Source organism: Salvelinus fontinalis, chromosome 13 (genome assembly GCF_029448725.1).
Source record: "Salvelinus fontinalis isolate EN_2023a chromosome 13, ASM2944872v1, whole genome shotgun sequence".
NCBI classification, from domain to species: Eukaryota; Metazoa; Chordata; class Actinopteri; order Salmoniformes; family Salmonidae; genus Salvelinus; species Salvelinus fontinalis.
In genome coordinates, this window is record NC_074677.1 from 8159195 (window position 1) to 8187018 (window position 27824).

The 27824-nt window shown below is 45.5% G+C and overlaps 1 protein-coding gene across 1 annotated transcript; it reads right to left on the reverse strand.

Moving 5' to 3' along the window:
• LOC129868030 (zinc finger protein 271-like) lies at positions 1-27818 on the reverse strand. The gene is made up of 2 exons (XM_055941601.1): positions 27457-27818; positions 1-5178 (listed from the first exon to the last, which is right to left on the reverse strand). Exons 1-2 carry the CDS (start codon positions 27671-27673, stop codon positions 2558-2560), a joined length of 2838 nt encoding a protein of 945 aa, XP_055797576.1. The 5' UTR covers positions 27674-27818; the 3' UTR covers positions 1-2557.
• Between the last annotated feature and the right edge of the window lie 6 nt (positions 27819-27824).

Consider the following 27824-nt stretch of genomic DNA (forward strand, 5'->3'; position numbering starts at 1 on the left):
CATGTATCTTCCTAACGGAGGAGTAGATTACATCTATCATCCTAACGGAGGAGTAGATTACATCTATCATCCTAACGGAGGAGTAGATTACATCTATCATCCTAACGGAGGAGTAGATTACATCTATCATCCTAACGGAGGAGTAGATTACATCTATCATCCTAACGGAGGAGTAGATTACATCTATCATCCTAACGGAGGTGTAGATTACATCTATCATCCTAACGGAGGAGTAGATTACATCTATCATCCTAACGGAGGAGTAGATTACATCTATCATCCTAACGGAGGAGTAGATTACATCTATCATCCTAACGGAGGAGTAGATTACATCTATCATCCTAACGGAGGAGTAGATTACATCTATCATCCTAACGGAGGAGTAGATTACATCTATCATCCTAACGGAGGAGTAGATTACATCTATCATCCTAACGGAGGAGTAGATTACATCTATCATCCTAACGGAGGAGTAGATTACATCTATCATCCTAACGGAGGAGTAGATTACATCTATCATCCTAACGGAGGAGTAGATTACATCTATCATCCTAACGGAGGAGTAGATTACATCTATCATCCTAACGGAGGAGTAGATTACATCTATCATCCTAACGGAGGAGTAGATTACATCTATCATCCTAACGGAGGAGTAGATTACATCTATCATCCTAACGGAGGAGTAGATTACATCTATCATCCTAACGGAGGAGTAGATTACATCTATCATCCTAACGGAGGAGTAGATTACATCTATCATCCTAACGGAGGAGTAGATTACATCTATCATCCTAACGGAGGAGTAGATTACATCTATCATCCTAACGGAGGAGTAGATTACATCTATCATCCTAACGGAGGAGTAGACTACATCTATCATCCTAACCACACCGAACAGCATTCTAAAACCACACCGAACAGCATCTTAAAACCACATCGAACAGCATCTTAAAACCACACCGAACAGCATTCTAAAACCACACCGAACAACATCTTAAAACCACACCGAACAGCATTCTAAACCCACACCGAACAGCATTCTAAAACCACACCGAACAACATTCTAAACCACACCGAACAGCATTCTAAAACCACACCGAACAACATTCTAAACCACACCGAACAGCATTCTAAACCACACCGAACAGCATTCTAAAACCACACCGAACAGTATTCTAAACCACACCGAACAGCATTCTAAACCACACCGAACAGCATTCTAAACCACACCGAACAGCATTCTAAAACCACACCGAACAGTATTCTAAACCCACACCGAACAGTATTCTAAAACCACACCGAACAGCATTCTAAACCCACACCGAACAGCATTCTAAACCCACACCGAACAGCATTCTAAACCCACACCGAACAGCATTCTAAACCCACACCGAACAGCATTCTAAAACCACACCGAACAGCATTCTAAAACCCACACCGAGCAGCATTCTAAACCCACACCGAACAGCATTCTAAAACCACACCGAACAGCATTCTAAAACCACACCGAACAGCATTCTAAAACAACATTCTAAACCCACACCGAACAGCATTCTAAAACCACACCGAACAGCATTCTAAAACCACACCGAACAGCATTCTAAAACCACACCGAGCAGCATTCTAAAACCACACCGAGCAGCATTCTAAACCACACCGAACAGCATTCTAAACCACACCGAACAGCATTCTAAAACCACACCGAACAGCATTCTAAACCCACACCGAACAGCATTCTAAAACCACACCGAACAGCATTCTAAAACCACACCGAACAGCATTCTAAAACCACACCGAACAGCATTCTAAATCAAACCGAACAGCATTCTAAACCCACACCGAACAGCATTCTAAACCCACACCGAACAGCATTCTAAACCCACACCGAACAGCATTCTAAACCCACACCGAACAGCATTCTAAACCCACACCGAACAGCATTCTAAACCCCACACCGAACAGCATTCTAGAACCACACCGACAGGGGCGGGACGGTGCGGCTACTTTTGTTGTCCGAGGTTGCGGAACCAAAACAGCAATAGAGCTTACATTAACACTAACATTTGGCTACACACTGGTGTGGAGTAAGTCTCAGGTGGAAATTCATCATGACTGGCTTTATGAATACCAGGCCCTACTGTCTTACTCCATGTTAAACATAATTAAAATACAATTGCTTCAACATGATAATCATTCAATAATTTTGAAATCAGCCATTTTATGATCGATGAGCATTGTCCTTTAACAATACCTAAAGCTTCCTTCATGTGAAAACAGTTGTTCAAATATCCTGTTTCATTCTGTCTTTTATCATTAACCAGTAAGGACTCCTGCTGCCTACAAATTCAGACTGCTCTCTAAAAAAAACCCTAAAAAACATGGGTTTACAAAAGAATAAATATTCTATGTTTCATTTGATAATTAATCAGTAAGGATTCCTCATTCAAGTTCAGTCATTCAATCATTCCTTTCAACCATGATATGTTGTTCTCTTACCGCTGTCAGTTAGAATGGACCTTTTCCATTTTCATATTGACATGTTTTACACAATGGACACTTATGTTCTCTCTCTCTTGTGAATATTCTTCGTGTGTGATTTAAGGGAACTACTCTGATTAAAACATTTGTCACAATCGTTGCAGCGATATGGTTTCTCTCCCGTGTGAATTCTCTTGTGGCGTGTCATATCACGTAGTGTTGCGAAGCGCTTTTCACATATAGAACACTTAAAAGATTTCTCCCCTGTGTGAATCTTCATATGAATTGTCAGGTTTCCCCTCTGCAGGAAGCTTTTGCCACAAACTTCACACTTAAAGGGTTTCTCCCCTGTGTGAGTCTTCATATGTCCTGTCAGGTTTCCCTTCTGAATGAAGCGTTTGCCACAAACTTCACACTGATGTGGTTTCTCGCCAGTGTGAATTTGCTGATGGAGTTTTAGAGAAGGGGCTGACGTGAAGCCTCCTTCACATACAGGGCACTTGAACGGTTTCTCCCCTGTGTGAGTCCTCATATGTTGTGTCAGGTTTCCCTTTTGGGTGAAGTTTTTGCTGCACACGTGACACATATGCAGTTCTGTGTGAGACCCTACATGTTTTTTCAATGTTGACCTTTGAGTGAAGCATTTGTCACATTCCTTGCACTGATATGGTTTCCCTCCATTGTGAATTTTCTGGTGGACTTTTAGATCAGAGGCTGTTATAAAGCAATTATCACACGCAGGACACTTATTAGCTTTCTCCCCTGTGTGAGTCGTCATATGCACTCTCAGGTAACTCATGGTACGGAAGCTTTTGCCACAATCACTGCAGAGAAATGTTTCCTCTGGCCGTTTTTTTTCTGTCTTCTCTCCACAGTGATTCTGCTGGTGACGTTTTAGAAGACTTGACGATGTAAAGCCTTCCTCACACCCGGGGCACGTAAATGATTTCACTCTTGTATGGATTCGCTGGTGGAGTTTAAGATTAGTCGGTGATGTGAAACGTTTTTCACATACAGAACACTTATATGGTTTCTCTCCAGTGTGAGTCTTCATATGACGTGACAGGCCTCCACTCTGAGTGAAGGTTTTGCTGCAGATGTGGCACTTATATGGTTTCTCCCCTGTGTGGGTTTGCTGGTGGCATTTTAGCTTATTTGAATAGGTGAAGCATTTTTCACATACAGGGCACTTGAAAGGTTTCTCCCCTGTGTGAGTCCTCATGTGCACGCTCAGGCCTTTCTTCTGAGTGAAGCTTTTGCTACAAACGTTACAAGGATGAGGTTTCTCCCCTGTGTGAGTTACCACATGTACTCTCAGGCACGCCTTCCTAATGAAGCTTTTGCTGCATAGGTTACACTTATGGGGTTTCTCCCCTGTATGGATTCTCTGGTGGAGTTTGAGACAAGTCGATGATATGAAGCCTTTTTCACATACAGGGCATTTAAACGATTTCTCCCCTGTGTGAGTTACCATATGTACTCTCAGGTACGCCTTCCTTAAGAAGGTTTTGCCGCAAACATTGCACAGATATGGCTTTTCTCCAGTGTGATTTACCATATGCTTAATGAGGTATTCCTTCCTAATGAAGCTTTTTCTGCAAACATGGCACTGATACGGTTTCTCTCCGGTGTGAATTCGCTGGTGGATTACTAGATAGCTCAATGTTGTGAAGCTTTTTCTACAAACAAAACACTGATGTGGTTCTCTCTCTGGGTGAGTCACTGGTTCTCTCTCTGTTGGATTCACTGGTTCTCTCTCTGTTGGATTCACTGGTTCTCTCTCTGTTGGATTCACTGGTTCTCTCTCTGTTGGAGTCACTGGTTCTCTCTCTGGGTGAGTAGTCCTTATATGCTTGTTGAAGTCTTTCTTGACTCGGAAGGAATTGCCACATTCTGTACACTGATATGGGATACCTGTGTGAATTCGCTGATGCTCTTTTAAAGAAGCTATGCCAAGAAATGATTCATTGCACACAGGACATTGCTGTGGTCTCTCTTTCTCCCTTGTGTGAACTTTCTGGTGTAGTTGTAGACCGTTTATTGACTTAAAGCTTTGAAGACAAAAAGGACAGCTGTGTGATTTCTCCCCTTTGTGAATTCTCCAATGTACTTTTAAAGGGCCTGGTGTCTTAAAGCTTTTACTGCACACATGACACTTGTATGGTCTCCTGCTTGTGTGAGACTTTAAATGTGCTTTCAGCTCACTGGTTGTCTTGGTCTTCGTGCAGACTTGAGAGCTTTGCTTTTCCCGTGTTCTCTTTGACCTTGACGGTAGTTCTTCACTCTCGTCTTCATCAATACTGACAATGATTTCACTCAGAGCTGAAGAACAGTGGGGATTTACTGTAGAGAGGGGATGAAAGTGACTGGTTAGTTGTGATGCTCTGTAATCCTCGTCATCCAATGCTGTTTGGGTCTGTTCGGTTGTGTTGCTGGGTAGAGAGTCTGTCTTGCTGTCCTGGTCACAGTCACTTTCCACACAGGGAGGAATAAATATCAACTGTACAACCTCTGTGGTAGCAGACCTAAGTCTTTGTAGCTGCTCTTCCTCCTGACTGGTCCTGAGTTCCTCCTGTTCCTCTGTAATCTGTGTGGGCTCTGGGTCCTCCTGCCCCGGACTGGGGCTCCACTCCTGCTCACAATGCTGCTGCTGCTGCTTAGGGGAAACCTCCTCTTCAGGGAGAGTTAGCTGTTGGGGATCTGGAGAGAGAGAGAGAGGAGAAGAAATAAGTAGCTAGCACTCAAGAAACAATAACAAATATTCACATCGAAGTCAATTCAGAATTCTCTATGCTGATCTGATGCAACATAACTGCAGCAGGTGATTTAGTAGCCCCATTTTAAAACTTCATATTTCATATTTACATAAGAGGAAGTTCTTAACCACCTGCATTCAGGTGTAGGTTGAATATATCCAGGTTGGGACAAGTAGAGTATTCTAATATCCCAGAACTCTTTGCATAAATGAGGAAGAATTCTAAAGAGACCAGCGCTAGTTCCATGAATATCTTTCTTTTCGAAAGCTTCGGCTTTGGAATTCGAGGTTGTCCATTCCAGTTATCTTCAACCTGGGTTGAGGTTTATAATTAAGCGGCCATCTTGGGAGATGGTGAGTGCATTGAGCAAGGTTGGGGGGAACAGGAGATTTAAACATTGTAGCTACCTGCTGGTTATGACTAGAAGGGATGTATCTACCAGCTGGTTATGGCTAGAAGGGATGTAGCTTCCAGCTGGTTATGGCTAGAAGGGATGTATCTACCAACTGGTTATGGCTAGAAGGGATGTATCTACCAGCTGGTTATGGCTAGAAGGGATGTAGCTACCAGCTGGTTATGGCTAGAAGGGATGTATCTACCAACTGGTTATGGCTAGAAGGGATGTAGCTACCAACTGGTTATGGCTAGAAGGGATGTATCTACCAACTGGTTATGGCTAGAAGGGATGTAGCTACCAGCTGGTTATGGCTAGAAGGGATGTATCTACCAGCTGGTTATGGCTAGAAGGGATGTAGCTACCAGCTGGTTAGGGCTAGAAGGGATGTAGCTACCAGCTGGTTAGGGCTAGAAGGGATGTAGCTACCAGCTGGTTAGGGCTAGAAGGGATGTAGCTACCAGCTGGTTAGGGCTAGAAGGGATGTAGCTACCAGCTGGTTATGGCTAGAAGGGATGTAGCTACCAGCTGGTTATGGCTAGAAGGGAGTAGCTACCAACTGGTTATGACTAGAAGGGATGTATCTACCAGCTGGTTATGACTAGAAGGGAGTAGCTACCAGCTGGTTATGACTAGAAGGGAGTAGCTACCAACTGGTTATGGCTAGAAGGGATGTAGCTACCAACTGGTTATGACTAGAAGGGATGTAGCTACCAACTGGTTATGGCTAGAAGGGATGTAGCTACCAACTGGTTATGGCTAGAAGGGATGTAGCTACCAACTGGTTATGGCTAGAAGGGAGTAGCTACCAACTGGTTATGACTAGAAGGGAGTAGCTACCAGCTGGTTATGACTAGAAGGGAGTAGCTACCAACTGGTTATGGCTAGAAGGGATGTAGCTACCAGCTGGTTATGGCTAGAAGGGAGTAGCTACCAACTGGTTATGGCTAGAAGGGATGTAGCTACCAACTGGTTATGGCTAGAAGGGATGTATCTACCAACTGGTTATGGCTAGAAGGGATGTAGCTACCAACTGGTTATGGCTAGAAGGGATGTAGCTACCAGCTGGTTATGGCTAGAAGGGATGTAGCTACCAGCTGGTTATGGCTAGAAGGGATGTAGCTACCAGCTGGTTATGGCTAGAAGGGATGTAGCTACCAGCTGGTTATGGCTAGAAGGGATGTAGCTACCAGCTGGTTAGGGCTAGAAGGGATGTAGCTACCAGCTGGTTAGGGCTAGAAGGGATGTAGCTACCAACTGGTTATGGCTAGAAGGGATGTAGCTACCAGCTGGTTATGGCTAGAAGGGATGTATCTACCAGCTGGTTATGACTAGAAGGGAGTAGCTACCAGCTGGTTATGGCTAGAAGGGATGTAGCTACCAGCTGGTTATGGCTAGAAGGGAGTAGCTACCAGCTGGTTATGGCTAGAAGGGATGTATCTACCAGCTGGTTATGGCTAGAAGGGATGTAGCTACCAGCTGGTTAGGGCTAGAAGGGATGTAGCTACCAACTGGTTATGGCTAGAAGGGATGTAGCTACCAGCTGGTTTTGGCTAGAAGGGATGTAGCTACCAGCTGGTTATGGCTAGAAGGGAGTAGCTACCAGCTGGTTATGGCTAGAAGGGATGTAGCTACCAGCTGGTTATGGCTAGAAGGGATGTATCTACCAACTGGTTATGGCTAGAAGGGATGTAGCTACCAGCTGGTTATGGCTAGAAGGGAGTAGCTACCAACTGGTTATGACTAGAAGGGAGTAGCTACCAGCTGGTTAGGGCTAGAAGGGATGTATCTACCAGCTGGTTAGGGCTAGAAGGGATGTAGCTACCAGCTGGTTTTGGCTAGAAGGGATGTAGCTACCAACTGGTTATGGCTAGAAGGGATGTAGCTACCAGCTGGTTATGGCTAGAAGGGATGTATCTACCAGCTGGTTATGGCTAGAAGGGATGTAGCTACCAGCTGGTTATGGCTAGAAGGGAGTAGCTACCAACTGGTTATGGCTAGAAGGGAGTAGCTACCAGCTGGTTATGGCTAGAAGGGATGTATCTACCAGCTGGTTATGACTAGAAGGGAGTAGCTACCAGCTGGTTAGGGCTAGAAGGGATGTATCTACCAACTGGTTATGGCTAGAAGGGATGTAGCTACCAGCTGGTTATGGCTAGAAGGGATGTATCTACCAGCTGGTTATGGCTAGAAGGGAGTAGCTACCAACTGGTTATGGCTAGAAGGGAGTAGCTACCAACTGGTTATGGCTAGAAGGGATGTAGCTACCAGCTGGTTATGGCTAGAAGGGAGTAGCTACCAACTGGTTATGGCTAGAAGGGAGTAGCTACCAGCTGGTTATGGCTAGAAGGGATGTATCTACCAGCTGGTTATGACTAGAAGGGAGTAGCTACCAGCTGGTTATGGCTAGAAGGGATGTAGCTACCAGCTGGTTATGGCTAGAAGGGAGTAGCTACCATCTGGTTATGGCTAGAAGGGATGTAGCTACCAGTTGGTTATGGCTAGAAGGGATGTAGCTACCAGCTGGTTATGGCTAGAAGGGATGTAGCTACCAGCTGGTTATGGCTAGAAGGGATGTAGCTACCAGCTGGTTATGACTAGAAGGGATGTATCTACCAACTGGTTATGGCTAGAAGGGATGTAGCTACCAGCTGGTTATGGCTAGAAGGGATGTATCTACCAGCTGGTTATGGCTAGAAGGGAGTAGCTACCAACTGGTTAGGGCTAGAAGGGATGTATCTACCAACTGGTTATGGCTAGAAGGGATGTAGCTACCAGCTGGTTATGGCTAGAAGGGATGTATCTACCAGCTGGTTATGGCTAGAAGGGAGTAGCTACCAACTGGTTATGGCTAGAAGGGAGTAGCTACCAACTGGTTATGGCTAGAAGGGATGTAGCTACCAGCTGGTTATGGCTAGAAGGGAGTAGCTACCAGCTGGTTATGGCTAGAAGGGATGTATCTACCAGCTGGTTATGGCTAGAAGGGAGTAGCTACCAACTGGTTATGGCTAGAAGGGAGTAGCTACCAACTGGTTATGGCTAGAAGGGATGTAGCTACCAGCTGGTTATGGCTAGAAGGGAGTAGCTACCAGCTGGTTATGGCTAGAAGGGATGTATCTACCAGCTGGTTATGACTAGAAGGGAGTAGCTACCAGCTGGTTATGGCTAGAAGGGATGTAGCTACCAGCTGGTTATGGCTAGAAGGGAGTAGCTACCAGCTGGTTAGGGCTAGAAGGGATGTATCTACCAGCTGGTTATGGCTAGAAGGGAGTAGCTACCAGCTGGTTATGGCTAGAAGGGATGTAGCTACCAGTTGGTTATGGCTAGAAGGGATGTAGCTACCAGCTGGTTATGGCTAGAAGGGATGTAGCTACCAGCTGGTTATGGCTAGAAGGGATGTAGCTACCAGCTGGTTATGACTAGAAGGGATGTATCTACCAACTGGTTATGGCTAGAAGGGATGTAGCTACCAGCTGGTTACGGCTAGAAGGGATGTAGCTACCAGCTGGTTAGGGCTAGAAGGGGTGTAGCTACCAACTGGTTACTGCTAGAAGGGATGTAGCTACCAGCTGGTTAGGGCTAGAAGGGATGTAGCTACCAGCTGGTTAGGGCTAGAAGGGATGTAGCTACCAACTGGTTATGGCTAGAAGGGATGTAGCTACCAGCTGGTTTTGGCTAGAAGGGATGTAGCTACCAGCTGGTTATGGCTAGAAGGGAGTAGCTACCAGCTGGTTATGGCTAGAAGGGATGTAGCTACCAGCTGGTTATGGCTAGAAGGGAGTAGCTACCAGCTGGTTATGGCTAGAAGAGATGTAGCTATAGTGACTTCACACTCTCGCTGTGAACTCAGACTTCCAACCCCACAACTCTGTGCTTCGCTGTGGGATTACTTTAGACACTCTTTGAAGAGATAGGGGGTTTCAGATGTTTTTGGAAGATGGGCAGGGACTCTGCTGTCCTAGCTTCAGGACAAAGAGAGGAGCTTGACTGGGCTGAGAGGGAACTGCCCTCCCGTAGGGGTGGGAGGGCCAAGAGACCAGAGGTGGTCGAACGGAGTGCTTGAGTTGGGGTGTAGGGTTAGACCTCAGGTTGGGGTGTAGGGTTAGACCTCAGGTTGGGGTGTAGGGTTAGACCTTTAGATTGGGGTGTAGGGTTAGACCTCAGGTTGGGGTGTAGGGTTAAACCTCAGGTTGGGGTGTAGGGTTAAACCTCAGGTTGGGGTGTAGGGTTAAACCTCAGGTTGGGGTGTAGGGTTAAACCTCAGGTTGGGATGTAGGGTTAAACCTCAGGTTGGGGTGTAGGGTTAAACCTCAGGTTGGGGTGTAGGGTTAGACCTCAGGTTGGGGTGTAGGGTTAAACCTCAGGTTGGGGTGTAGGGTTAGAGCCTGAAGGAAGGGAGGGGCAGTTCCTCTTACTGCTCCGTAGGCAAGTACTGCGGTCATTTAGTGGAGTACTGTGGTCATTTAGTGGAGTACCGCAGTCATTTAGTGGAGTACCGCGGTCATTTAGTGGAGTACCGCAGTCATTTAGTGGAGTACCGCGGTCATTTAGTGGAGTACCGTGGTCATTTAGTGGAGTACTGCGGTCATTTAGTGGAGTACCGCAGTCATTTAGTGGAGTACCGCGGTCATTTAGTGGAGTACCGCGGTCATTTAGTGGAGTACCGCGGTCATTTAGTGGAGTACCGCGGTCATTTAGTGGAGTACCGCGGTCATTTAGTGGTCATTTAGTGGAGTACCGTGGTCATTTAGTGGAGTACCGTGGTCATTTAGTGGAGTACCGCAGTCATTTAGTGGAGTACCGCAGTCATTTAGTGGAGTACCGCGGTCATTTAGTGGAGTACCGCGGTCATTTAGTGGAGTACCGTGGTCATTTAGTGGAGTACCGCGGTCATTTAGTGGAGTACCGTGGTCATTTAGTGGAGTACCGTGGTCATTTAGTGGAGTACCGTGGTCATTTAGTGGAGTACCGTGGTCATTTAGTGGAGTACCGTGGTCATTTAGTGGAGTACCGCGGTCATTTAGTGGAGTACCGCGGTCATTTAGTGGAGTACCGCGGTCATTTAGTGGAGTACCGCGGTCATTTAGTGGTCATTTAGTGGAGTACCGCGGTCATTTAGTGGAGTACCGCGGTCATTTAGTGGTCATTTAGTGGAGTACCGCAGTCATTTAGTGGAGTACCGCGGTCATTTAGTGGAGTACCGCGGTCATTTAGTGGAGTACCGCGGTCATTTAGTGTAGTACCGCGGTCATTTAGTGTAGTACTGTGGTCATTTAGTGTAGTACCGTGGTCATTTAGTGGAGTACCGCGGTCATTTAGTGGAGTACCGCGGTCATTTAGTGGAGTACCGCGGTCATTTAGTGGTCATTTAGTGGAGTACCGCGGTCATTTAGTGGAGTACCGCGGTCATTTAGTGGTCATTTAGTGGAGTACCGCGGTCATTTAGTGGTCATTTAGTGGAGTACCGCGGTCATTTAGTGGAGTACCGCGGTCATTTAGTGGAGTACCGCGGTCATTTAGTGGAGTACCGCGGTCATTTAGTAGAGTACCGCGGTCATTTAGTGGAGTACCGTGGTCATTTAGTGTAGTACTGTGGTCATTTAGTGGAGTACCGCGGTCATTTAGTGGAGTACCGCGGTCATTTAGTGGAGTACCGCGGTCATTTAGTGGAGTACCGTGGTCATTTAGTGGAGTACCGCGGTCATTTAGTGGAGTACCGCGGTCATTTAGTGGAGTACCGCGGTCATTTAGTGGTCATTTAGTGGAGTACCGCGGTCATTTAGTGGAGTACCGCGGTCATTTAGTGGTCATTTAGTGGAGTACCGCGGTCATTTAGTGGTCATTTAGTGGAGTACCGCGGTCATTTAGTGGAGTACCGCGGTCATTTAGTGGAGTACCGCGGTCATTTAGTGGAGTACCGCGGTCATTTAGTGGAGTACCGCGGTCATTTAGTAGAGTACCGCGGTCATTTAGTGGAGTACCGCGGTCATTTAGTGGAGAACCGCGGTCATTTAGTGGAGTACTGCGGTCATTTAGTGGAGAACCGCGGTCATTTAGTGGAGTACCGCGGTCATTTAGTGGAGAACCGCGGTCATTTAGTGGAGTACCGCGGTCATTTAGTGGAGTACCGCGGTCATTTAGTGGAGTACCGCGGTCATTTAGTGGAGTACCGCGGTCATTTAGTGGAGTACCGTGGTCATTTAGTGGAGTACTGCGGTCATTTAGTGGAGTACTGCGGTCATTTAGTGGTCATTTAGTGGAGTACCGTGGTCATTTAGTGGAGTACCGCGGTCATTTAGTGGAGTACCGCGGTCATTTAGTGGAGTACCGCGGTCATTTAGTGGAGTACCGCGGTCATTTAGTGGAGTACTGCGGTCATTTAGTGGTCATTTAGTGGAGTACCGTGGTCATTTAGTGGAGTACCGTGGTCATTTAGTGGAGTACTGCGGTCATTTAGTGGAGTACTGCGGTCATTTAGTGGTCATTTAGTGGAGTACCGTGGTCATTTAGTGGAGTACCGCGGTCATTTAGTGGAGTACCGCAGTCATTTAGTGGAGTACCGCGGTCATTTAGTGGAGTACCGCGGTCATTTAGTGGAGTACTGCGGTCATTTAGTGGTCATTTAGTGGAGTACCGTGGTCATTTAGTGGAGTACCGAGGTCATTTAGTGGAGTACCGCGGTCATTTAGTGGTCATTTAGTGGAGCACCGTGGTCATTTAGTGGAGTACCGTGGTCATTTAGTGGAGCACCGTGGTCATTTAGTGGAGTACCGTGGTCATTTAGTGGAGTACCGCGGTCATTTAGTGGAGCACCGTGGTCATTTAGTGGAGTACCGTGGTCATTTAGTGGAGTACCGCGGTCATTTAGTGGAGTACCGCGGTCATTTAGTGGAGTACCGCGGTCATTTAGTGGTCATTTAGTGTAGTACTGCGGTCATTTAGTGGAGAACCGCGGTCATTTAGTGTAGTACTGTGGTCATTTAGTGTAGTACTGTGGTCATTTAGTGGAGTACCGCAGTCATTTAGTGGAGTACTGTGGTCATTTAGTGTAGTACTGTGGTCATTTAGTGGAGAACCGCGGTCATTTAGTGTAGTACTGTGGTCATTTAGTGTAGTACTGTGGTCATTTAGTGGAGTACCGCAGTCATTTAGTGGAGTACTGTGGTCATTTAGTGTAGTACTGTGGTCATTTAGTGGAGTACCGCGGTCATTTAGTGGAGTACCGTGGTCATTTAGTGGAGTACCGTGGTCATTTAGTGGAGTACTGTGGTCATTTAGTGTAGTACTGCGGTCATTTAGTGGAGTACCGCGGTCATTTAGTGGTCATTTAGTGTAGTACTGCGGTCATTTAGTGTAGTACTGCGGTCATTTAGTGGTCATTTAGTGGTCATTTAGTGGAGTACCGCGGTCATTTAGTTGAGTACCGCGGTCATTTAGTGGAGTACCGTGGTCATTTAGTGGAGTACCGCGGTCATTTAGTGGAGTACCGCAGTCATTTAGTGGAGTACCGCGGTCATTTAGTGTAGTACTGTGGTCATTTAGTGTAGTACTGTGGTCATTTAGTGGTCATTTAGTGTAGTACTGTGGTCATTTAGTGGTCATTTAGTGTAGTACTGCGGTCATTTAGTGGTCATTTAGTGTAGTACTGTGGTCATTTAGTGTAGTACCGCGGTCATTTAGTGTAGTACTGTGGTCATTTAGTGGAGTACCGCGGTCATTTAGTGGAGAACCGCGGTCATTTAGTGTAGTACTGTGGTCATTTAGTGGAGTACCGCGGTCATTTAGTGGAGAACCGCGGTCATTTAGTGTAGTACTGTGGTCATTTAGTGGAGTACCGCGGTCATTTAGTGTAGTACTGTGGTCATTTAGTGGAGTACCGCGGTCATTTAGTGGAGTACCGTGGTCATTTAGTGTAGTACTGTGGTCATTTAGTGTAGTACTGTGGTCATTTAGTGTAGTACTGTGGTCATTTAGTGGAGTACCGTGGTCATTTAGTGGAGTACCGTGGTCATTTAGTGGTCATTTAGTGGAGTACCGCAGTCATTTAGTGGAGTACTGCGGTCATTTAGTGGAGAACCGCGGTCATTTAGTGGTCATTTAGTGGAGTACCGTGGTCATTTAGTGGAGTACCGCGGTCATTTAGTGGAGTACCGCGGTCATTTAGTGGAGTACCGTGGTCATTTAGTGTAGTACTGCGGTCATTTAGTGTAGTACTGTGGTCATTTAGTGTAGTACTGTGGTCATTTAGTGTAGTACTGTGGTCATTTAGTGTAGTACTGTGGTCATTTAGTGGAGTACCGTGGTCATTTAGTGTAGTACTGTGGTCATTTAGTGTAGTACTGTGGTCATTTAGTGTAGTACTGTGGTCATTTAGTGGAGTACCGTGGTCATTTAGTGGAGTACTGCGGTCATTTAGTGGAGAACCGCGGTCATTTAGTGGTCATTTAGTGGTCATTTAGTGGTCATTTAGTGGAGTACCGTGGTCATTTAGTGGAGTACCGCGGTCATTTAGTGGAGTACTGCGGTCATTTAGTGGAGTACTGCGGTCATTTAGTGGAGTACCGCGGTCATTTAGTGGAGTACCGTGGTCATTTAGTGGAGTACCGCGGTCATTTAGTGGAGTACTGCGGTCATTTAGTGGAGTACCGTGGTCATTTAGTGGAGTACCGTGGTCATTTAGTGGTCATTTAGTGGAGTACCACGGTCATTTAGTGGAGTACCGCGGTCATTTAGTGGAGTACCGAGGTCATTTAGTGGTCATTTAGTGGAGTACCGCGGTCATTTAGTGGAGTACCGCGGTCATTTAGTGGAGTACCGAGGTCATTTAGTGGAGTACCGCGGTCATTTAGTGGAGTACCGAGGTCATTTAGTGGTCATTTAGTGGAGTACCGAGGTCATTTAGTGGAGTACCGCGGTCATTTAGTGGAGTACCACGGTCATTTAGTGGAGTACCGCGGTCATTTAGTGGAGTACCGAGGTCATTTAGTGGAGTACCGCGGTCATTTAGTGGAGTACCGCGGTCATTTAGTGGAGTACCGAGGTCATTTAGTGGAGTACCGCGGTCATTTAGTGGAGTACCGAGGTCATTTAGTGGTCATTTAGTGGAGTACCGCGGTCATTTAGTGGAGTACCGAGGTCATTTAGTGGTCATTTAGTGGAGTACCGTGGTCATTTAGTGGAGTACCGTGGTCATTTAGTGGTCATTTAGTGGAGTACCACGGTCATTTAGTGGAGTACCGTGGTCATTTAGTGGAGTACCGTGGTCATTTAGTGGAGTACCGTGGTCATTTAGTGGAGTACCGTGGTCATTTAGTGGTCATTTAGTGGAGTACCACGGTCATTTAGTGGAGTACCGCGGTCATTTAGTGGAGTACCGAGGTCATTTAGTGGTCATTTAGTGGAGTACCGCGGTCATTTAGTGGAGTACCGTGGTAATTTAGTGGAGTACCGCGGTCATTTAGTGGAGTACTGTGGTCATTTAGTGGTCATTTAGTGGAGTACTGTGGTCATTTAGTGGAGTACCGTGGTCATTTAGTGGAGTACTGTGGTCATTTAGTGGTCATTTAGTGGAGTACTGTGGTCATTTAGTGGAGTACCGTGGTCATTTAGTGTAGTACTGTGGTCATTTAGTGTAGTACTGTGGTCATTTAGTGTAGTACTGTGGTCATTTAGTGGAGTACCGTGGTCATTTAGTGGAGTACTGTGGTCATTTAGTGTAGTACTGTGGTCATTTAGTGTAGTACTGTGGTCATTTAGTGTAGTACTGTGGTCATTTAGTGTAGTACTGTGGTCATTTAGTGGAGAACCGTGGTCATTTAGTGGAGTACTGCGGTCATTTAGTGGAGTACCGCGGTCATTTAGTGGTCATTTAGTGGAGTACCGCGGTCATTTAGTGGTAATTTAGTGGAGTACCACGGTCATTTAGTGGAGTACCGCGGTCATTTAGTGGAGTACCGTGGTCATTTAGTGGAGAACCGCGGTCATTTAGTGGTCATTTAGTGGTCATTTAGTGGTCATTTAGTGGAGTACCGCGGTCATTTAGTGGAGTACCGTGGTCATTTAGTGGAGTACCGCGGTCATTTAGTGGAGTACCGCGGTCATTTAGTGGAGTACCGCGGTCATTTAGTGGAGTACCGTGGTCATTTAGTGGAGTACCGCGGTCATTTAGTGGAGTACCGTGGTCATTTAGTGGAGTACCACGGTCATTTAGTGGAGTACTGCGGTCATTTAGTGGAGTACCGAGGTCATTTAGTGGAGTACCGCGGTCATTTAGTGGAGTACCGCGGTCATTTAGTGGAGTACCGAGGTCATTTAGTGGAGTACCGCGGTCATTTAGTGGAGTACCGAGGTCATTTAGTGGTCATTTAGTGGAGTACCGAGGTCATTTAGTGGAGTACCGCGGTCATTTAGTGGTAATTTAGTGGAGTACCACGGTCATTTAGTGGAGTACCGCGGTCATTTAGTGGAGTACCGAGGTCATTTAGTGGAGTACCGCGGTCATTTAGTGGAGTACCGCGGTCATTTAGTGGAGTACCGAGGTCATTTAGTGGAGTACCGCGGTCATTTAGTGGAGTACCGAGGTCATTTAGTGGTCATTTAGTGGAGTACCGCGGTCATTTAGTGGAGTACCGAGGTCATTTAGTGGTCATTTAGTGGAGTACCGTGGTCATTTAGTGGAGTACCGTGGTCATTTAGTGGTCATTTAGTGGAGTACCACGGTCATTTAGTGGAGTACCGTGGTCATTTAGTGGAGTACCGTGGTCATTTAGTGGAGTACCGTGGTCATTTAGTGGAGTACCGTGGTCATTTAGTGGTCATTTAGTGGAGTACCACGGTCATTTAGTGGAGTACCGCGGTCATTTAGTGGAGTACCGAGGTCATTTAGTGGTCATTTAGTGGAGTACCGCGGTCATTTAGTGGAGTACCGTGGTAATTTAGTGGAGTACCGCGGTCATTTAGTGGAGTACTGTGGTCATTTAGTGGTCATTTAGTGGAGTACCGTGGTCATTTAGTGGTCATTTAGTGGAGTACCGTGGTCATTTAGTGGTCATTTAGTGGAGTACCGTGGTCATTTAGTGGAGTACTGTGGTCATTTAGTGGTCATTTAGTGGAGTACCGCGGTCATTTAGTGGAGTACCGCGGTCATTTAGTGGAGTACCGCGGTCATTTAGTGGAGTACCGTGGTAATTTAGTGGAGTACCGTGGTCATTTAGTGGTCATTTAGTGGAGTACCGTGGTAATTTAGTGGTCATTTAGTGGAGCACCGTGGTCATTTAGTGGTCATTTAGTGGAGTACCGTGGTCATTTAGTGGAGTACCGTGGTCATTTAGTGGTCATTTAGTGGAGTACCGTGGTCATTTAGTGGAGTACCGTGGTCATTTAGTGGAGCACCGTGGTCATTTAGTGGTCATTTAGTGGAGTACCGTGGTCATTTAGTGGTCATTTAGTGGAGTACCGTGGTCATTTAGTGGAGTACCGTGGTCATTTAGTGGAGTACCGTGGTCATTTAGTGGTCATTTAGTGGAGTACCGTGGTCATTTAGTGGAGTACCGTGGTCATTTAGTGGAGTACCGTGGTCATTTAGTGGAGCACCGTGGTCATTTAGTGGTCATTTAGTGGAGTACCGTGGTAATTTAGTGGTCATTTAGTGGAGTACCGTGGTCATTTAGTGGAGTACCGTGGTCATTTAGTGGAGTATCGTGGTCATTTAGTGGAGTACCGTGGTCATTTAGTGGAGTACCGCGGTCATTTAGTGGAGTACCGTGGTCATTTAGTGGAGCAACGTGGTAATTTAGTGGTCATTTAGTTGAGTACCGTGGTCATTTAGTGGTCATTTAGTGGAGTACCGTGGTCATTTAGTGGAGTACCGCGGTCATTTAGTGGAGTACCGCGGTCATTTAGTGGTCATTTAATGGAGTACCGTGGTCATTTAGTGGAGTACCGCGGTCATTTAGTGGAGTACCGCGGTCATATAGTGGTCATTTAGTGGAGTACCGCGGTCATTTAGTGGAGTACCGCGGTCATTTAGTGGAGTACCGCGGTCATTTAGTGGAGTACCGAGGTCATTTAGTGGAGTACCGCGGTCATTTAGTGGAGTACCGCGGTCATTTAGTGGTCATTTAGTGGAGTACCGCGGTCATTTAGTGGAGTACCGAGGTCATTTAGTGGAGTACCGCGGTCATTTAGTGGAGTACCGCGGTCATTTAGTGGTCATTTAGTGGAGTACCACGGTCATTTAGTGGAGTACCGAGGTCATTTAGTGGTAATTTAGTGGAGTACCGCGGTCATTTAGTGGAGTACCGAGGTCATTTAGTGTAGTACCGTGGTCATTTAGTGGAGTACCGTGGTCATTTAGTGGTCATTTAGTGGAGTACCGAGGTCATTTAGTGGAGTACCGCGGTCATTTAGTGGTAATTTAGTGGAGTACCACGGTCATTTAGTGGAGTACCGCGGTCATTTAGTGGAGTACCGAGGTCATTTAGTGGAGTACCGCGGTCATTTAGTGGAGTACCGCGGTCATTTAGTGGAGTACCGAGGTCATTTAGTGGAGTACCGCGGTCATTTAGTGGAGTACCGAGGTCATTTAGTGGTCATTTAGTGGAGTACCGAGGTCATTTAGTGGTCATTTAGTGGAGTACCGTGGTCATTTAGTGGAGTACCGTGGTCATTTAGTGGTCATTTAGTGGAGTACCACGGTCATTTAGTGGAGTACCGTGGTCATTTAGTGGAGTACCGTGGTCATTTAGTGGAGTACCGTGGTCATTTAGTGGAGTACCGTGGTCATTTAGTGGTCATTTAGTGGAGTACCACGGTCATTTAGTGGAGTACCGCGGTCATTTAGTGGAGTACCGAGGTCATTTAGTGGTCATTTAGTGGAGTACCGCGGTCATTTAGTGGAGTACCGTGGTAATTTAGTGGAGTACCGCGGTCATTTAGTGGAGTACTGTGGTCATTTAGTGGTCATTTAGTGGAGTACCGTGGTCATTTAGTGGTCATTTAGTGGAGTACCGTGGTCATTTAGTGGTCATTTAGTGGAGTACCGTGGTCATTTAGTGGAGTACTGTGGTCATTTAGTGGTCATTTAGTGGAGTACCGCGGTCATTTAGTGGAGTACCGCGGTCATTTAGTGGAGTACCGCGGTCATTTAGTGGAGTACCGTGGTCATTTAGTGGTCATTTAGTGGAGTACCGTGGTAATTTAGTGGTCATTTAGTGGAGCACCGTGGTCATTTAGTGGTCATTTAGTGGAGTACCGTGGTCATTTAGTGGAGTACCGTGGTCATTTAGTGGTCATTTAGTGGAGTACCGTGGTCATTTAGTGGAGTACCGTGGTCATTTAGTGGAGCACCGTGGTCATTTAGTGGTCATTTAGTGGAGTACCGTGGTCATTTAGTGGTCATTTAGTGGAGTACCGTGGTCATTTAGTGGAGTACCGTGGTCATTTAGTGGAGTACCGTGGTCATTTAGTGGTCATTTAGTGGAGTACCGTGGTCATTTAGTGGAGTACCGTGGTCATTTAGTGGAGTACCGTGGTCATTTAGTGGAGCACCGTGGTCATTTAGTGGTCATTTAGTGGAGTACCGTGGTAATTTAGTGGTCATTTAGTGGAGTACCGTGGTCATTTAGTGGAGTACCGTGGTCATTTAGTGGAGTATCGTGGTCATTTAGTGGAGTACCGTGGTCATTTAGTGGAGTACCGTGGTCATTTAGTGGAGTACCGCGGTCATTTAGTGGAGTACCGTGGTCATTTAGTGGAGCAACGTGGTCATTTAGTGGTCATTTAGTTGAGTACCGTGGTCATTTAGTGGTCATTTAGTGGAGTACCGTGGTCATTTAGTGGAGTACCGCGGTCATTTAGTGGAGTACCGCGGTCATTTAGTGGTCATTTAATGGAGTACCGTGGTCATTTAGTGGAGTACCGCGGTCATTTAGTGGAGTACCGCGGTCATATAGTGGTCATTTAGTGGAGTACCGCGGTCATTTAGTGGAGTACCGCGGTCATTTAGTGGAGTACCGCGGTCATTTAGTGGAGTACCGAGGTCATTTAGTGGAGTACCGCGGTCATTTAGTGGAGTACCGCGGTCATTTAGTGGTCATTTAGTGGAGTACCGCGGTCATTTAGTGGAGTACCGAGGTCATTTAGTGGAGTACCGCGGTCATTTAGTGGAGTACCGCGGTCATTTAGTGGTCATTTAGTGGAGTACCACGGTCATTTAGTGGAGTACCGAGGTCATTTAGTGGTAATTTAGTGGAGTACCGCGGTCATTTAGTGGAGTACCGAGGTCATTTAGTGTAGTACCGTGGTCATTTAGTGGTCATTTAGTGGAGTACCGCGGTCATTTAGTGGAGTACCGTGGTCATTTAGTGGTCATTTAGTGGAGTACCACGGTCATTTAGTGGAGTACCGCGGTCATTTAGTGGAGTACCGAGGTCATTTAGTGGTCATTTAGTGGAGTACCGCGGTCATTTAGTGGAGTACCGTGGTCATTTAGTGGAGTACCGTGGTAATTTAGTGGAGTACCGCGGTCATTTAGTGGAGTACCGTGGTCATTTAGTGGTCATTTAGTGGAGTACCGTGGTCATTTAGTGGAGTACCGTGGTCATTTAGTGGAGTACTGTGGTCATTTAGTGGTCATTTAGTGGAGTACCGCGGTCATTTAGTGGAGTACCGCGGTCATTTAGTGGAGTACCGTGGTAATTTAGTGGAGTACCGTGGTCATTTAGTGGTCATTTAGTGGAGTACCGTGGTAATTTAGTGGTCATTTAGTGGAGTACCGTGGTCATTTAGTGGTCATTTAGTGGAGTACCGTGGTCATTTAGTGGAGTACCGTGGTAATTTAGTGGTCATTTAGTGGAGTACCGCAGTCATTTAGTGGTCATTTAGTGGAGTACCGTGGTAATTTAGTGGTCATTTAGTGGAGTACCGTGGTCATTTAGTGGAGTACCGCGGTCATTTAGTGGAGTACCGTGGTCATTTAGTGGAGTACCGTGGTCATTTAGTGGAGTACCGTGGTCATTTAGTGGAGCACCGTGGTCATTTAGTGGTCATTTAGTGGAGTACCGCGGTCATTTAGTGGAGTACCGCGGTCATTTAGTGGTCATTTAGTGGAGTACCGCGGTCATTTAGTGGAGTACCGTGGTCATTTAGTGGAGTACCGTGGTCATTTAGTGGAGTACCGTGGTCATTTAGTGGAGCACCGTGGTCATTTAGTGGAGCACCGTGGTCATTTAGTGGAGTACCGTGGTCATTTAGTGGAGCACCGTGGTCATTTAGTGGTCATTTAGTTGAGTACCGAGGTCATTTAGTGGAGTACCGTGGTCATTTAGTGGTCATTTAGTGGAGTACCGTGGTCATTTAGTGGAGTACCGCGGTCATTTAGTGGAGTACCGCGGTCATTTAGTGGTCATTTAGTGGAGTACCGTGGTCATTTAGTGGAGTACCGCGGTCATTTAGTGGAGTACCGCGGTCATTTAGTGGAGCACCGTGGTCATTTAGTGGAGCACCGTGGTCATTTAGTGGAGTACCGTGGTCATTTAGTGGAGCACCGTGGTCATTTAGTGGTCATTTAGTTGAGTACCGAGGTCATTTAGTGGAGTACCGTGGTCATTTAGTGGTCATTTAGTGGAGTACCGTGGTCATTTAGTGGAGTACCGCGGTCATTTAGTGGAGTACCGCGGTCATTTAGTGGTCATTTAGTGGAGTACCGTGGTCATTTAGTGGAGTACCGCGGTCATTTAGTGGAGTACCGCGGTCATTTAGTGGTCAATTAGTGGAGTACCGTGGTCATTTAGTGGTCATTTAGTGGAGTACCGTGGTCATTTAGTGGAGTACCGAGGTCATTTAGTGGTCAATTAGTGGAGTACCGTGGTCATTTAGTGGTCATTTAGTGGAGTACCGTGGTCATTTAGTGGAGTACCGAGGTCATTTAGTGGAGTACCGCGGTCATTTAGTGGAGTACCGCGGTCATTTAGTGGTCATTTAGTGGAGCACCGTGGTCATTTAGTGGAGTATCGTAGTCATTTAGTGGAGTACCGCGGTCATTTAGTGGAGTACCGAGGTCATTTAGTGGAGTACCGCGGTCATTTAGTGGAGTACCGCGGTCATTTAGTGGAGTATCGTAGTCATTTAGTGGAGTACCGCGGTCATTTAGTGGAGTACCGCGGTCATTTAGTGGAGTACCGTGGTCATTTAGTGGAGTACCGTGGTCATTTAGTGGTCATTTAGTGGAGTACCGCGGTCATTTAGTGGAGTACCGCGGTCATTTAGTGGTCATTTAGTGGAGTACCGCGGTCATTTAGTGGAGTACCGTGGTCATTTAGTGGAGTACTGTGGTCATTTAGTGGTCATTTAGTGGAGTACCGTGGTCCTTTAGTGGAGTACCGTGGTCATTTAGTGGAGTACTGTGGTCATTTAGTGGTCATTTAGTGGAGTACCGCGGTCATTTAGTGGTCATTTAGTGGAGTACCGTGGTCATTTAGTGGTCATTTAGTGGAGTACCGTGGTCATTTAGTGGTCATTTAGTGGAGTACCGTGGTCATTTAGTGGTCATTTAGTGGAGTACCGTGGTAATTTAGTGGTCATTTAGTGGAGTACCGTGGTCATTTAGTGGAGTACCGTGGTCATTTAGTGGTCATTTAGTGGAGTACCGTGGTCATTTAGTGGAGTACCGCGGTCATTTAGTGGAGTACCGTGGTCATTTAGTGGAGTACCGTGGTCATTTAGTGGAGTACCGTGGTCATTTAGTGGAGCACCGTGGTCATTTAGTGGAGCACCGTGGTCATTTAGTGGAGTACCGTGGTCATTTAGTGGAGCACCGTGGTCATTTAGTGGTCATTTAGTTGAGTACCGAGGTCATTTAGTGGAGTACCGTGGTCATTTAGTGGTCATTTAGTGGAGTACCGTGGTCATTTAGTGGAGTACCGCGGTCATTTAGTGGAGTACCGCGGTCATTTAGTGGTCATTTAGTGGAGTACCGCGGTCATTTAGTGGAGTACCGTGGTCATTTAGTGGAGTACCGCGGTCATTTAGTGGAGTACCGAGGTCATTTAGTGGAGTACCGCGGTCATTTAGTGGAGTACCGCGGTCATTTAGTGGTCATTTAGTGGAGTACCGTGGTCATTTAGTGGTCATTTAGTGGAGCACCGTGGTCATTTAGTGGAGTATCGTAGTCATTTAGTGGAGTACCGCGGTCATTTAGTGGAGTACCGTGGTCATTTAGTGGAGTACCGCGGTCATTTAGTGGTCATTTAGTGGTCATTTAGTGGAGTACCGTGGTCATTTAGTGGAGTACCGTGGTCATTTAGTGGAGTACCGCGGTCATTTAGTGGTCATTTAGTGGTCATTTAGTGGAGTACCGTGGTCATTTAGTGGAGTACCGCGGTCATTTAGTGGTCATTTAGTGGTCATTTAGTGGAGTACCGCGGTCATTTAGTGGTCATTTAGTGGTCATTTAGTGGAGTACCGCGGTCATTTAGTGGAGTACCGAGGTCATTTAGTGGAGTACCGCGGTCATTTAGTGGAGTACCGCGGTCATTTAGTGGTCATTTAGTGGAGTATCGTAGTCATTTAGTGGAGTACCGCGGTCATTTAGTGGAGTACCGCGGTCATTTAGTGGAGTACCGCGGTCATTTAGTGGTCATTTAGTGGTCATTTAGTGGAGTACCGCGGTCATTTAGTGGAGTACCGCGGTCATTTAGTGGTCATTTAGTGGAGTACCGCGGTCATTTAGTGGAGTACCGTGGTCATTTAGTGGTCATTTAGTGGAGTACCGCGGTCATTTAGTGGAGCACCGTGGTCATTTAGTGGAGTATCGTAGTCATTTAGTGGAGTACCGCGGTCATTTAGTGGAGTACCGTGGTCATTTAGTGGAGTACCGCGGTCATTTAGTGGTCATTTAGTGGTCATTTAGTGGAGTACCGCGGTCATTTAGTGGTCATTTAGTGGTCATTTAGTGGTCATTTAGTGGAGTACTGCGGTCAGTTAGTGGAGTACCACGGTCATTTAGTGGAGTACCGTGGTCATTTAGTGGAGTACCGTGGTCATTTAGTGGAGTACCGCGGTCATTTAGTGGAGTACCACGGTCATTTAGTGGAGTACCGCGGTCATTTAGTGGAGTACCGTGGTCATTTAGTGGAGTACCGTGGTCATTTAGTGGATTACCGCGGTCATTTAGTGTAGTACCGTGGTCATTTAGTGGTCATTTAGTGGAGTACCGCGGTCATTTAGTGGAGCACCGTGGTCATTTAGTGGAGTATCGTAGTCATTTAGTGGAGTACCGCGGTCATTTAGTGGAGTACCGCGGTCATTTAGTGGAGTACCGCGGTCATTTAGTGGAGTACCGTGGTCATTTAGTGGAGTACCGTGGTCATTTAGTGGAGTACCGTGGTCATTTAGTGGAGTACCGCGGTCATTTAGTGTAGTACCGTGGTCATTTAGTGGTCATTTAGTGGAGTACCGCGGTCATTTAGTGGAGTACCGTGGTCATTTAGTGGAGTACCGTGGTCATTTAGTGGAGTACCGTGGTCATTTAGTGGAGTACCGCGGTCATTTAGTGGTCATTTAGTGGAGTACCGCGGCCATTTAGTGGAGTACCGCGGTCATTTAGTGGTCATTTAGTGGAGTACCGTGGTCATTTAGTGGAGTACCGTGGTCATTTAGTGGAGTACCGTGGTCATTTAGTGGAGTACCGTGGTCATTTAGTGGTCATTTAGTGGAGTACCGCGGTCATTTAGTGGTCATTTAGTGGAGTACCGCGGTCATTTAGTGGAGTACCGTGGTCATTTAGTGGAGTACCGCGGTCATTTAGTGGAGTACTGCGGTCATTTAGTGGAGTACCGCAGTCATTTAGTGGAGTACCGCGGTCATTTAGTGGAGTACCGCGGTCATTTAGTGGAGTACCGTGGTCATTTAGTGGAGTACCGCAGTCATTTAGTGTAGTACTGCGGTCATTTAGTGGAGTACCGCGGTCATTTAGTGGAGTACCGCGGCCATTTAGTGGATTAAAACGGCCACACCAGAGAAAATCCACCTTTTTCAGCTGAAAGACGATGCCAAGAGCTTACCGGTGATGTTGCACAACGATTTAAGTCAGTAAGTCATCGTTTTAGTCAAAGTGTGATATATTCGGGCTTGAACAGGGAAATCCAAAGTTAAACCTCTGTTTCCCCCCCCCCCCCCCATGTCTATGCCATGAGTTACATGATAAAATGACGTACATTGATATCTGACTATATGTGTTTTGCATGGGTTTAGTTCATTTGGAACAACCTACAAAACATGTACAGTGAACTGACCACACAGACAATCTCTACAGCACCTTCAGAAAGTGTTCATACCCCTTGACTTATTTCACGTTTTAAAGTTACAGCCTGAATTCAATTTATATTTTTCTCTCATCCATCTACACACAATACCCCCATAGTGACAAAGTGCAAACATATTTTTAGAAATGTTTGCTGATTTATTGAAAATGAAATACAGAAATATCTCATTAACATATGTATTTACACCCGAGTCAATACTTTGCAGAAGCACCTTGAGTCTTTCTGGGTAAACCTCTAAGAGCTTTCCACACCTGGATTGTGCAACATTTACCCATTATTACTTTCTAAATTCTTTAAGCTCTGTCAAATTTGGTTGTTGATCATTGCTAGACAACTATTTTCAGGTCTTGCCATAGACTTTCAAGCAGATTTAAGTAGATTTAAGTCTAAACTAGCTCTGCACTGTAGAACATTCACTGTCTTCTCCAGTGTAGATTTGGCCTTACGTTTTAGGTTATTGTCCTGCTGAAAGGTGAATTAATCTCCCAGTGTCTGGTGGAAAGCAGGTTTTCCTCAAGGTTTTTACCTGTGCTTAGCTCTATTTCTTTCTTTTTTTTATCCTGAAAACTCCCCCGTCCTTAACGATTACAAGCATATCCATAACATGATGCAGCCACCACTAGGCTTGAAAATAATGGAGAGTGGTACTCAGTAATGTTTTGTATGGGATTTGCCACAAACATAACACTTTGTATATTGGATAAAAAGTAAATTGCTTTGCCACATTTTTTTGGCAGTATTACTTTAGTGCCTTGTTTTATTCTGTACAGGCTTCCTTCTTTTCACTCTGTCATTTAGGTTAGTATTGTGGAGTAACTACAATGTTGTTGATCCATCCTCAGTTTACTCCTATCACAGCCATTAAACTCTAACTGTTTTAAAGTCAGCTGGGCCACTGAGTGGTTTCCTCCCTCTCTGGCAGCTGAGTTAGGGAGGACGCCTGTATCTTTGTAGTGACTGGGTGTATTAATACACCATCTAAAGCCTAATTAAAAACTTCACCATGCTCAAAGGGATATTCAATGTGTTTTTTTTTTTTACCCATCTACCAATAGGAGCCATTGGAAAACGTATACTCTTGTTTTTTTCCATATTTGCTCTTGAAATGGTTAAAAATGACAATCTATATTAGCACATATAGTCAGACATGGGAAAAAAATCGAGGCATTGGAAAACCTCCCTAGTCTTTGTAAGAATGTATTTATTTTTAATAAAGATTGTCATTTTTAAACCATTTCAAGAGCAAATATGGGGGAAAAACAAGAGTATACGCCTTTTTAGATAATTTAACATTACATTTTTTTAAATTTAAATGTTTTTCAAGAAATTATAAAATAGTTTGACAACCCTGTTTGTCAAACTTTTAAATTATATAAATCTCAACCAATTATATTTTCCAGCGATGAAGACATGGTGGGGTATGCAAAACGGGTCAACTTTGACCTTTTATCTCTTGAATGTTTTTGCATTCAGGTCCAGTCACTTCTACAATGGGCAAATATGTATCACTTCTACAATGGGCAAATATGTATCACTTCTACAATGGGCAAATATGTATCACTTCTACAATGGGCAAATATGTATCACTTCTACAATGGGCAAATGTGTATCACTTCTACAATGGGCAAATATGTATCACTTCTACAATGGGCAAATATGTATCACTTCTACAATGGGCAAATATGTACCACTTCTACAATGGGCAAATATGTATGGAAGGTTTTGTTCAAATCAAAAAGTGATTGAAATCAAATATTCATACAAATTAGGCCAATAATTACATTTTGCCTGATAGGTATTGTTTAAAAAGGGGGATATTTATTAAAGTGACATCTTAGATTATCATTAGCATCATCATAAGCTCTTTGATATCATTATGGACTTGTAACAACAAATCTTGGCTATTTATAAACTGGGTGGTTCAAGCCCTGAATGCTGATTGGCTGACAGCTGTGGTATATCAGACCATATACCACGGGTATGACAATACCGTTATTTTTGCTGCTCTAATTAGGTTGGTGAACAGTGTCTAATAGCAGTAAGGCAACTCGGGGGTTTGTGATATTGTGAGTTAATTAAGCAACAAGGGTGTGGTATATGGCCAATATACCACGCCTAAGGGCTGTGTCCAGGCACTCCGCGTTGCGCATGAGAACAGCCGTGGTATATTGGCCATATACCACACCCTTGTTGCTTAATTAACTCACATGACAACACAACTTGATACGACAACTGGGCAACGTTCATTTGCTAAACGTTATCGAACAGTGCAGATAAAAATGTCAGGAATAGAGCCGACGTGATTCCTTATTCTTCATCTCACAGAGGCATGTTTGTTCTACATTGTCTATTTCTATCTGAACGTTTCGAAACGTTAGGTCATAAAGAACGCGACCCTAGTGGGCACATGATGGCAGTGGTACAGATTGGGTTAGCCACTAACAAGTGTGATTCAGAAAACACGTTTTGAACAGCAGTTACATAGTATTTTTGGATCACTACGAACCTGCTCCTAAATGATCTAGAAGAAGCCCCCGTAGACGGTCGTTCTCTCCCTGAACCTCTGCGATCGTCTTTTCCACCACAACAAATATCTCAAATGCCGCTGTTGTTAGCCGCTCCTGGTACTCTGCTAACGTCTTTTCTGCCGAAACAAATATCTCCACTGCTGCTGTTGTTAAACGCTCGGTGATAAACACATTCAACAGCTGTAGTTTACACATTTTTGGGGACAGATTAAAACTTCAGACCCTTTTTTTATTCCCATAAAAAAATATAGATAAAACCCACAACTCTTGTTCAAAACATGCAACCAAAGACAGTAAAGTACGGTCTGAAAATTGATAGTTCTGAGACGGCTGTGAAGCAAGCGAG

What these genes read in the sequence shown, in the direction of transcription:
- LOC129868030 (XM_055941601.1), bottom strand. Translation starts at nt 27,673, where the DNA reads ATGTGTAAACTACAGCTGTTGAATGTGTTTATCACCGAGCGTTTAACA. An exon ending in TCTAGATCATTTAGGAGCAG is followed by an intron (nt 5,179 to 27,456) that starts GTTCGTAGTGAT and finishes CTCTCTCTCCAG; the next exon opens with ATCCCCAACAGCTAACTCTC.